The sequence below is a fragment of the Diachasma alloeum genome, unplaced genomic scaffold (assembly GCF_001412515.2).
Source record: "Diachasma alloeum isolate Michigan unplaced genomic scaffold, Dall2.0 Dall_scaffold_01345, whole genome shotgun sequence".
Lineage (NCBI taxonomy): Eukaryota > Metazoa > Arthropoda > Insecta > Hymenoptera > Braconidae > Diachasma > Diachasma alloeum.
The window spans coordinates 18,333-30,952 of NW_021681448.1; the positions used below are offsets into that span (position 1 = coordinate 18,333).

The 12,620-nt window shown below is 37.0% G+C and overlaps 1 protein-coding gene across 1 annotated transcript in view; it reads left to right on the plus strand.

Moving 5' to 3' along the window:
* The window catches only part of LOC107046377 (43 kDa receptor-associated protein of the synapse homolog), a gene marked incomplete at its 5' end in the record, with an annotated part of 41,039 nt that overhangs the window by 15,738 nt on the left and 12,681 nt on the right, over positions 1 to 12,620 (plus strand). The window contains 1 exon segment of the mRNA XM_015268986.1: positions 8,835 to 8,986. Within this exon segment, the coding sequence (XP_015124472.1) occupies positions 8,835 to 8,986 (152 nt within the window).

The following is a 12,620-nucleotide window of genomic DNA, read 5'->3' on the forward strand; positions in this document are numbered from 1 at the left end:
GCCACGACGATATTTACAGCTGGTGCACTTCTTTCGTCTTCAAACATAAAAAAAGAGAAAACTCAAATAACTAATTCTTGAATTTGCAAATAAATAAATATTCGTATTTCGAATAAAGAGTTAAGGAAATTGGAGAATTCTTGTTTTTTTGCTGCTTAAAAATTAGAAATTCCATTAAAATTTTGTCAAATTAGGTTTTATCAATCATTATTAACCCATTCCTCAATTTGAGGAAATCTTTAAAAAAAATTCAAATTTAGTGAAATTTGAAATTTCACCATTTTTTCCCCTATTTCCCCTAAATTCACACGAAAATTGCTTGTTCCATTCGCCCTCATATATCGTCTGACCAGACGCCTGCCCCTTGATGCTTGACAATTGTATTCCAGCGACTGCCGCACGGGAGAATAAGTAACGATATAAATCAAGTGGAATTGGAACTTTGATTACGAACCCTTAAGCTTCTTATCGCAAAAAAAATCTGAGGAGAATTTATCGCAATATTTCTGTAATCAGAAGCATCAAAGTATTGTTTTTCCCTTAGAAAATGCAAGCCACGACGATATTTACAACTCCTGAAGTGCTTCGTTCTTCAAAAATAAAGAAAACTGAAAAGTCACGTAACTAATTCCTGAATTTGCAAGTAATTGGAGAAGTCTCGTTTTCCTGCTGTTTAAATATTTGGATTTCCATTAAAATTTAATCAAATTAGGTATAATTATTAATACATTCCTCAAATTGAGGAAATCTTCAAAAATTTCATCATTTTTCCCCCAATTTCCCTTAAATTCTCACGAAAATTGCTTGTTCCATTCGCTCTCACATATCGTCTGACCAGGAGTTCACCCCTTGATGCCTGACAATTGTATTCCAACGACTGCATCACGGGAGACTAAGTAACGATATAAATCAAGTGGAATTGGAGCTTTGATTACGAACCTTTAAGCTTCTTATCGTAAAAAAAAATACTGGGACGAATTTATTGCAATATTCCTGTCATCGGAGAATTACAGTACTGGTTTTCCCTTTGAAAATGCAAACCTTGATGATTTTTACATGAAATTATATCATTTTCCGTCCCTCGATCAATTTCAATGCCGCTCTGTTAAAAATTGCTATTAAATTGCCTACAGCATTTCAATTTCTGGATTGCGACGCAGCTCCTACCATTCGCTTGATGAAACAAGGGCTGGCCCCATGATGCTTAACAATTGTATTCTTGCAACTCCATCACAGCAGAATAAATAAAGATATGAATCGATTGGAATTGAAGCTGTGATTACGAACCCGTAAGCTCCTTATCGTAGAAAAAAATAAGTTCAGGATAGAATATATCGCAATATTGTTGTCATCGGAGAGTTACAGTATCGGTTTTTCCTCTGAAAAATGCAAACCGTGGTGATATTTACAGCTAGTGCACTTCTTTCTTCTCCTAAACTAAAAAACAGAAAATTCAGATAACTGAATTTTTGAATTTTCAAATAACTGAAAATTCAGTGTAATTTGATACTCAATATATTCAGATTTCGAATGACAATTCAAAGAAATTAAAAAAAAACAATAAGAAAGCGCCTTAACTTTTTTAGATTATTAAAAAATTTCCATTTTCCGGCTATTCAAAAATTTGTAATTCTATTGAAATGTAGTAAAATTGAAATTCTATCATTTTCCTTCCCTCGATCAAATTGAATCTCGCTTTGTCGAAAATTGCTATTAAATTGTATATAGCGTTTCAATTTCTGGATTGTGACATAGCTCTTATAATTCACTTGATGAAACAAGGGCTGGCCCCATGATGCTTAACAACTGTATTCTTGCAACTCCATCACGGCAGAATAAATAAATATATGAATCGATTGGAATGGAAGCTGTGATTACAAGCCCGTAAGCTCCTTATCGTAGAAAAAAAAAATTCAGGATAGAATTTATCGCAATATTCCTGTCATCGGAGAGTTACAGTATCGGTTTTCCCTCTGAAAATGCAAACCTCGGCGATATTTACAGCTGGTGCACTTCTTTCTTCTCCTAATTCAAGAGGATTTATCGGGAATTGAATAGGGAGATTGAACATGAGAGAAAAAATACAGGGAGATCATGGAATATTTGAATAAAAATATATTCCTCGATTCCATTCAGATGAAAATATGATACGGAATCCATCGGATTTTATATCTAAAAAAACGAAACTGCGCTTTGAAAAGTATTTAAAATCCCGACGGTTATCGTTTTGATGCTCCATACGTCTGCATCGAATGTTGATAAATTGTTCGAGATAGAAAAAACCGACTGGATAATGCTGAAAGGGTGAAAAAAATCACCTCACCGCTTGATGTCCTTGGAGGTTCCTTCACAGACATGAAACCGTTCTCTTCCTCGATACATTCTTTTTTCATTTTCTTTTCCCTTTTATCCCGTGGGACAATGGGAAGACATATCGATCGCCGGTAAAGTTAGCATCTGATGGAGTAAAAAAGTTGATTAAATTGTGAATGCAATACACTGGAAAATATCTCCCAGCAATAAACCGAGAGGGAATTTCGTTGGGGATAACAGCGTTAAGTTGTTCGTAGGAGCATAATATTGACAAAAAAATTAGGGGAAGGTGGCACAAAGTGGAAGTTCTCATAGTTTAAAAATCCTAATATCACTGTTTATGAATAAAGATACCAAAAATTGAAAGTAATGACAAACGTTCCACTTGGCCCCACACCCCTCCAATTGTCTTTTGTTTTTGGATTGTCATTCGAAATCTGAATATAATTAGTATCACATTACGCGGAATTCTCAATTGTAGGAAATTTTACGGAACTGTCACGGAATTTTTCCGGAGCGTTCCGTGATTTTTACCTAAATTTCCTGTGAAAAATTACGATACCGTCACTGAAATTTTCTGAGTCGATTCTGTAATCGGTGAGTGAACTGTGAGTTCCGTAATTTTTAATGAACATTTATCTCCGTGTGTTCCATATTTTTTCTGAACTGTTTCTATAAGAGGATGACATGGTGACCAGAAACTCTAACGTCTATCCTCTCAGCGAAATGTACATTTCTTATTGCTTTAGAAAATGTTCATAAACCAAGAATGAATTAATTGTGATGATACTACATCAATAATTTCCCAAAATATCTAAGTAAGGCGCTACAATAAGACAGAGTGATGTCTCGTCGATGATGGCCAGCCAGGCAACTCTCTCACTACTCGGACGTTGATGAATACAGGTCGTATAATTCAATTGACAAGCGTTCGCGTAGTCTGAGCGATTTTGAATTGTCGATTGTCGTAAATTTATAAATTTTAACCAGTGAAATGCTTTTCGCATTTCATAATTATTTGGACTAAATGGTTCACCCTACTCTAGTGGAAAAAGTACGACTGAGTCCGACTTTCACCTTAGAGGGTTGATAGATAAGTAGATTTTCATGATAGGATGAGAGTATCCATCTTCATAATCTCGTTGGAAAACTTGGGGGAAAGTTCGGCGAAATAAACGCTTCTAATTTAAAAAACATTCACAACTCCGAAGTGAATTTATCGATCGCGCACAGTTTGGACTCATCATAAGGGAGAGAGGAGCACATTTCTGGTGAACAAAAAAATCCACTTTCATAAAAAATTTGATGTGTAATTAACATTTCAAAAAAAGTCAAAAGCATTCACAGCATCAACCTTCTCTCATCATCAGAATTTCAGATCATCTCCTTCCCCCGCGCTCCATATTCCTCTCGAACGGATTTTATGAATGAATTAATGACTGGGATGCGATGATTGAGGAGAAGGTATCAATATTTATCATGTTGTTGGGGAGCTTAGGAGTAAGCTCTACAAAATTGATACTTGTGAATTTTTATCTAAATATTCATAACTCGGAAATTAAGTCATCGATTGAGCAGTCTGGGCTCATTGCAAATTGAAAATTGTTCGCAGCTTTAATCTCTCCTCTTATATTACTGAAAATATTCACGAAAATTTAATTGCCTCTGGTTATTATTCCATATTTCCCGTAAATTGTTTTTATGAATAATTTCTTGAGTAGTGTAGGCGGTGTATGTGCCGCCCAGCTAAGCACAAATGATATTTTTTTTGCCTTCAAAACCTTAATTCTGAATAAGAGCGACCATCCTCAAGTCTTCTTCTACTATTCATCTTGGTTTTCTTCAATTATAAATGCTTGATACTCGTGATTCCCAAATTTATTGGAAAGCTAAGAGGGAAGCCGAATGAGTGGTTCTACCGGGATGCGGTAAGACCGCTCAGTATTTCGTATTGTTGGCTTGCATTTGACAAGTGCCACATAGAATAATTTTTCTGCAGAAAAAATATAATCTATTGTACGACAATCATATGATCTGAGAGAACTCCATAGGTTTGTGCTATAGAAAGAATACATTGACAAGGAAAGAATTTTTTTTTTTAATTGTCCCTTCAAAACTATTTAGTTTTACCAATAAAATAACAGTTTTCAGCAAGAAAATGGTAGTTTCCTCTTGAAATTATCATTTGTTTCATGGAAATTATAAGGGTTTATTGGGCAAAGATATACACTAAATAACATTCACGTGGTAAAACCGGAGCCTCATATACTTCTGTTAAAAATAACTGTTAAAAATTTTCGTCTGAATTTTCCGTGCCAAATTCCGGAAATTTTTAACGTGTCGAAGTTCCATTGAAATTTCAGGCAATCTTGTCATTGAAAAATCAAATGTTCCATTCGTTTTCTGTTCAAATAATCTGGAAATCAATAAAATATTTGATTTTTCAGGTCAATTATTCTATGAAAATTTTTAAAAAATCAGGAAAATTCAGGGAAACATTGAAAATTCATGTCACTTAGTTTCTGAATATTCATATTCCTCTGAAAATTCAATCAAATTCTGAAATTTCCATCTCACTCCCGCTGAAAACTCACGAATTTCCGTGAACTCTACTTAAAACTTGAAATTTCATAACCATTTTTTCCCTAAATCCGATTCAATGTCACTCTCACGAGATTTACTATAACATCTTCCACGAGATTCTAAAAAAATCTAACAGTGTGAGAATTCAGTAGCGAAGTGGTAAACCGGTTTAAGCCGACTTATCTTAGTTTTTGAAGAATATGTCCGAATCTAACGGAGATAGCGAAATTTTCGTAATTACATTTCTTATAGCTCTTAATCGGCTCTATAAAAAAGGTGATAACAAAAATTTTGCCATCTCCCTTAGATTCCGAGATATTTATTGAAAACTGGTCAATAGTCAAAATTGACTTATACCGTTCTACCACTTCGCTGAATTGTTTGATAACTCTGTCGTTTTTCTCTCCGTGTAATGAAAAAGGAGTGAAATGCTCTGAGCCGAAGTCGATTTTCCCTCCTCATTTCTCATCCACTGCAAAAAGCCAAAAGTCCCCACAGCTTGATGCACTCCCCCCGATCGAAATATTGACGAACATTAAATCACATTCCCCATTCCCCTCGAACGGTTTTCATGAATAAATTGATAAGTAGGATGACACGACTCGGCGAGAGTATCAATCTTTATCATCTTGTTGGGAAACTTATCGAGACAGTAGCTGGTGGCATTGATTTTCACTTAGTACGTGGGTACCCCCTCCCCGAGTATGAAAATTTTCCCAATGTTCCAACCTACCTCAGACACGTCTTCAACCCAGTATTCAATTGAATTATTCCCCGGTAGATTCTCGAAATGAATTAAACCCAATTCACCCCGTTTTAATTCAATCCAAGTGGAGCCTTGAATTCTTTATCTTCCCGGTGAGACGAGTTAAATGAGGAATAAAATACTGGATTTTTATTTCAATTTGTGTTTCAGAGACTCTCTTCCTCTCTCTCGAGTGTCTCGTCATCTCTTTGTGACTGTCCTACCCCTCGTTATATATTTATTAAATGCCTCACGGCACGTGGGTCTACTCGAGCACAAAGTTCAGGGTTAAATCGATAAAACGGCCTTCCACATGGCTCGGTCTTGGGGAAATCAGGTGGAGGTTGCAAATTTCAAACCCTGTATTTTCGTTTCCCCGCGGAAATACATTCGCTTGATAATCAACTCTCGTTAATTTCCACTGGCACTCACGAGTACAACTTAATCTGACGTCGGACGTAAATGAAAAGAGCAGTCACTCGTGAAATTTATGGTGTAATTATCCTGATTCAACTTCTGAACCGAGGAAAAAAAATTCCCAAGTGAAAATAACGAAAAAAAAAGTCGCAGAATAAAACAATGTCTCTTACATGCAAATGGGAACGCTCCAGCGAAATGGAATTGGCTTGCAAAAACACTGGAAATATTGAAACCCACATACACCATTTTCACCGCACTTTATCCGCAGCGGAAAATCCGAGAAAAAAATGCACAAAAAAATTCCCAACGAGTCGATACAAATATTTTTAGAACGCCGATAAAGCCCGGTAGTACCCCACATTTGTCGATCAGTGGGCAAATATTTACCCCTACAAAGCCCGTCAGTCTCTCCAGGTATTCCCTCTTTTTTTATCTTTCTCGTTCATATTTTTTTTCTCTCCTTTTTATGTTTTTTTTTTATTTTGTACTTTCCCGAGTCGACGAAGGGAGACAAAAAGCTCAGTGTGGCTGGCATGAAACAACAGGAGGGATGCATATCGAGAAACGATTCACTAATTTTTTATTCCTTCTTGATGGCGCCATCATTATTGTATCGAGTCTTTTCATGCCGAATCCGGCGAGGAGAAAAAATAGTTTTAAAAATGTATGCAATTATTGTAATAGGAGAGACTGGAATAAAACAGACGGTTTCATAATTAATATTTCTTCACTAAATTACAAACAAAAAAACTTCGAAAATTAAATAAAAATCCAGAAATTCCCCTTAACGGTTCTCGAGATGTTGCATGATTAAAGACGCTTCATTTAAATCCGCTGTCTCTTATTGTGAAAAAACATAAGATTGTTACTAATTATTTGAGAGTGATGATTACTCCATCAATTTCTTTAAAGGCCACCGAAAAAATTATCCATTGTGTCACCAAACATTCACCCCTATAAAGACTGTTATAGTCACTCTCAATTTTTCCCTGCTTGTTTTTATATTTTTTTCTTCTGTTCTAATGTATCTTTTTCTTTATTCTCTACTTTTCCGACTCGACAGAAGAAAACAAAAAGCCTAGTGTAGCTGGCATGAAGCAACTGGCGGGATCCACATAAAAAAACCACTCAGTAATTTTTTATTCCTACTTGATATTCTTATAATTGTTACATCATTGTTACTTTTATTAGCAGTGCCTCGAATCATGATAATACTCTGAGGAGACATCAGATTAATGATGATGATTCAACCGCGATTCTTATTGTATTGCTTATTATTGTAAGCCTTCATCTGAAATAATAACGATTGACGAAAAAAACGACAAAAATTTTTCAAGTGTTTCCTTTTTTTTAATTCATATTCCTTGATGAATGAAAGATTCCTTTTTGTCTTTTCTCTCCACAAAATGGGACAAAAAGCCCTGTACAGCTGGCATGAAACAACAGGCGGGATGCATATCGAGAAACGATTCATTAAGTTTTTACGCTTTGTTGATACTGTTATCATTGTCATGTCGATTCTTTTTAGGAGATAAATAATTTTCCATTTAGGAGTGTGTTTATCCTCCTCTGCTATCATTAAATTGATAGCAGGGTTCCAAATGGTTCCATTTTGGTTGTTCACTGAATTCTTATGGGCTAAATTAAATCGGTTGAGCAGTTTTCAAGATATTCAATTAGATCGATTTACATGCAAAGTTGAGCCCATTTTCAATACGAACCGATGCAAGGATAAGAGGAAAGTTCATGCCAAATTTTATATTAAAATCTCGATTCGTTTAGAAGTTAGAGTGCACGTAAGGATTCTGAGCAAAAAAAGAATAGAAAAATGAGAATATCTCAAAAGCTCTTTATGAATCGATACATATATATATATTTTTTTTTATTGATTGAGAAAATTTTATGCCAAATTTCAAGTTAATATGAGATAGAAGACAGGGAGATGAATATTTTCAAGAGAGAAATATTAAAATCAGTTGGACAGTATGACAAGATGTTTGCAAAAAATGATTTAAAAGCAAATGTCGATTTCTTTAAAACGACTGATACTATTGGGCTAAAATTGGACACTGAATTAGTCCTCATTAACACTTATAACGTGATGATATTTGAGATTGCTTGAAATTATTCTAGTCCTCTAATTCTTCGATATTCTTAAAGTTGACCACCAGGCGGACACCCACCCATTAATTCAACTGGGACACGGGATAAATAAGAAATTATACTTCAAGTCGAACATTAAAAAATGATTACACATATGAAAACATTTCATAGAAAAAGAAAATATTTATTAGAAGAACCTACCGAATTCGCTAGACAATTCTCTTGGATTACTATTGAACGTTCTATTAGTTTTTGCCGATTCTATTCAAATATTCAATGGAAAATATTCTACAGAAAAAGTCAATGGAATTCGATTTTACTGTACAACTTAGTCTATTGAGATATCGTCTACAGAATTTTCTTGGCTCAAATTTTCTAAGTTTTTTGTTTGATTTTCTTGATGAAAAGAAAAGAAAAATGGAATGGAAAAACTTGTAAAATTTGAGCCGAAAAAATTCTATAGAAAATATCTCAATAGAATCGCCCACAACTAATAGAAAATTCAATAGAAATCCAATAGAGTTATCTAGCGAATTCGGTAGGTTCTTCTAATAAATATTTTCCTGCGTGTAACCCTATGATATAATTCACCTGGAGCATGAATTTTACCTTACAATTTATTTTCAGTTTCCCGAATAAATAACTCATTTCTCACTCACTCTCACTTCAGGTGGAGCAGGGCCTGAAGCTCTACCGTGCCCACAAGCAGCAGGCAGCAGTGAGAAAGTGGCGCGGAGCCCTGAAGTCCATAAGACATCGCGATGACAAGTTTACCCTCCTCGGTTACCTCTACCAAGCCTACATGGACTGGGGAAAATACAGGTAAACCCATATGGTCAACTCGCTGCCCCTCGCGAAAAAAAAATCCAAGAAAACCACTGGGAGAATTTGCATCGTATAATTGCTCACCCGCGACTCTCCAGAATTTCCATTCGCCCCGCGCATTAATATTTAACGCACACGTTTTTTTGATCCCCCCAGAATGTGCATACATTTCCACATATCGATAAAAAAAGGATGATTGTGATGGAGCTGAGCTTCATTTCACCGCATATCCCGTGCAAAGTCAGTCCCTTCCGCTCTATCGAGCACGTCTCTCTTCGCTCACATGCATACATCCAGTGCCCATGCATATTTTAAAGCTCCACTCCATCCCCCACAGACTCTGATACAGCATAAAGTTCAATATATTTCCTGATTCCCAGTATTTTAGCCCCACCCTCCACGCCAACTTCCCGAGCTATTTGCATCGTCGTGAGATTGATTCGCCAAAGGGGAACTCATTTGAGAGACAAAATGAGTTTTAATACAAACAGATGTTAAATCTGATTGGAAAGAAGGACCTCGATGTTTGAGTTGAATTGAGAAACGCAGGCATTGGTGACCACAGAGGGATGCCTATCGGCAAATACCTGTGTCGAGGGATTCACCCACTGTAGTACTGACCCAGTCGAGTGTACCTTGGGAAAACGGTGGATGGCTTGGTTGGAGGACGAGGAGGGGGCGGGGGAGGCGATCTGCAAGCCAGCAACTAGCCTCCACTCGTCCCTCTCCGATCTGGTGCCAGCATCTACCGCCTTCCGGCGTTCTGTTTAAATGCCACACGGGCTTTGTACACTTCGTGCATGCCGGCCGGAATGGAATGGAATCCAATGGGAATCCCTTCGAATCTAATTTCTGGAGGAAAAAATGTAGAATAATCATTTTTGGAATTTACGGAGATAAAGTTCTCATGTTCAGGAACATGTCACTGATTTTCGGGGATCCGTTCCAATTTTTAGGAATTCGCGATTGGGAAATTCAAGGAGTGCGAAATTCTGGAATTCAGTGATTTCTTCACATGAAGACAAAATTTGGAGAAAAATTACCAAACAGGTCAACAGTGTTAAAAATTTTTGTCTGAATTTTCCGTGTCAAATCCCGAAAATTTTTATCATGTCTAATTTCCACTGAAATCTCAAAAATTACCTAAAAAATCGAACCTGTTAATTTCAGTTCAATTATTCCTCGAAATATATTCCGAGGGGCTACTCATTCCATAATTGAGTGACACTATGATTTCGAAATGAAGTCGATTTCGGATGATTTCAGAGGTGATTTCAGTGATTTTGGGAAAATGATTTCGGTGATTTCGAGCGCCACAGGAGGTGATTTTATGATTCCAAATAATTGCATTAATTCGAAATCAGTGATTTTAGAAAAATAAAATTAATAAATTATAGAGGTGGGACAAAACGGGTTGTGTCAAATTATGAAAATCAAAACTGGCAATGATATCTGGCAAATAATAACGCATTTGTTTGATCTCACTCCGCCAATCTTGAGCTAATGAGGATGAAAAGCGATCCATTTTACCATTTTACAATGGCAGTGAGTACGGCATTTTATTATCATCGTTGATAGGCGTGTCAATTTCAAAATCACGAATTACTTGCACGGTTTGTACTACACCAATGGGCCACTGATCGGTGATTTAATTGATTTCAGACGATTTCACGTGATTTCGGAAGTGATTTTGGTGATTTCACGTGATTTCGCAGTGAGTAGTCCCTCGATATATTCTTTAATTTCCAATTAATCACTAATTCAGCGTAATTTGGTAATGAATCTTCATATTCTGAATGAAAGTTTGAGTCAATTGGAAAATTTTCAACCCCCTGGCGATGAAAAGTTCGGAACTCCATTAAACATTCAGTAAAATCTGAAATGTCATGATTTCTCTCCTCCCTTTAAATCCAATTCAATACGCGTCTGTATCTTCGATACAAAAAGAGATTTTCACAAACTCAGTTCATGAAATTGATGATTGAAACATCGCTAAACACTCCATCAGGCAATGAAGATGTTGAGTGCAACTTTGAGGATCGATTTGAGACTTCACCGGTAACTCCCCGGAGGGCATTCAGAGTTTATGTTTGCCAAGATGATAACCCACTTGCTTCTGTTATGTTTGCATTTCCAATAACCTCAGTGGAAATCAGCGTTCCATCCCTTCGCTAAGCTTTTTTTCTATTCCTCTTCCAGTATTTTTTTGACTTCCCAAAGGTACAGACGCTCAACCCCCGGGGAACAGCCAGATGGTGATTTAATCCATGTCAATGAGGGATAAAAAACGTAAATATCGAGGATGTGAAACAATAAAAGCTGCATTGTATTTTCCGAGAAATGGTTGCACAAACCACTGGGTATTATCTGTAGTGAATTCTAGTGGAATATTCGAAATGCCTGGTAGGAGCCGGTTTAACTGCCTTTTCTGGCCACCGAAATCCCAGACATTCCTGATGGAGACGTGAAATTCCGAAAGACTATCCAACAAAAACATGAATTTACATGGGAAATTTTTTGAATTAAACAGAGAAACATAATCCCGAAATGGAGAATATCAAAAACTAGAGAAATGTATCGACTCAGGTTAATTCAAGCGTCGATTACTCGCTCAATGAGCGCGGCGCCGCCCATTTTCATTTTTTTATATTTTAGCGTGTTTCGCGACACTTGAAAATTCTGAAAAAAATTGAGTTCCCCATTCAATTCTTTTATTAAGCGTTGGCGTTATCCATTTTTTTCTCGGGGAATTTGTTTAGCTAAAGAAAGAAAAGAAACGCCGAACGGAGAGAAACGCGGCGCCGCGCGGTGCGAGTGAGTCCCTGTCGACCTCTCGAGCGACAGTGTTGCAACATTCACTGCCACACTGTTTTGAGGCCTTCATTACTTCAGACGAAGAATAATGCATTTTCTGTACTGCTTCTCACGATTTCTCGTCTGGGAATTGGTATTACATACTTCCCAAACTCGAAAACTTGAAAATCACTACAGAAAAATATTGTTCCTGGGCTGTCGCGATGGGTTTTTTTTACTCGTGTGGTTGGTCACTCCTCGCCTACGGCTCGGAGGCCAACGCCACACGAGTAAAAAATCCCTTCGCAACAGGCCGGAAAAATACTATTTCAAGGGGGATATAAGGGCTTCCTCCCGAGTCGAATAATTGGACCTGACAAATTCTACTTAGGTCTCTCCGTTCAGAACTGGATAGGTCTTGGGAAGCCTCTTCCCAAGTGCTTCCGAGACCTTTCTACCTCTGGTTATGTCCCACTTCAGCACTTGTTAGGTGTAAGCAGGACTTGCATTCAGACTTTCCAAATCCTTGCCGGTCCCCGTAATTCTATGGGCCTATATTAAATCTGCGTTCATATCCCTATTTACTCATGCGTTATTGAAATAAAAAATGCAATTATTGTTTTTTTTTTAATCTCGAAAATCGACATTTCACGGGAGGGTGGAGGGGAGATGCATGTATGCGGAGGCTTGACATTTTTATCCAACAAGCGGAGAAGGTTGCAGAATCTATTCTAACCACTCTTGCCCCTCCGCTTGCATGCCTTGTCCAAATAAAAAAAGAAAGTGTTAACAAATCTGACCCTTGCTCCAAGTAAAAACCGAAAATCTGACCCTGTGG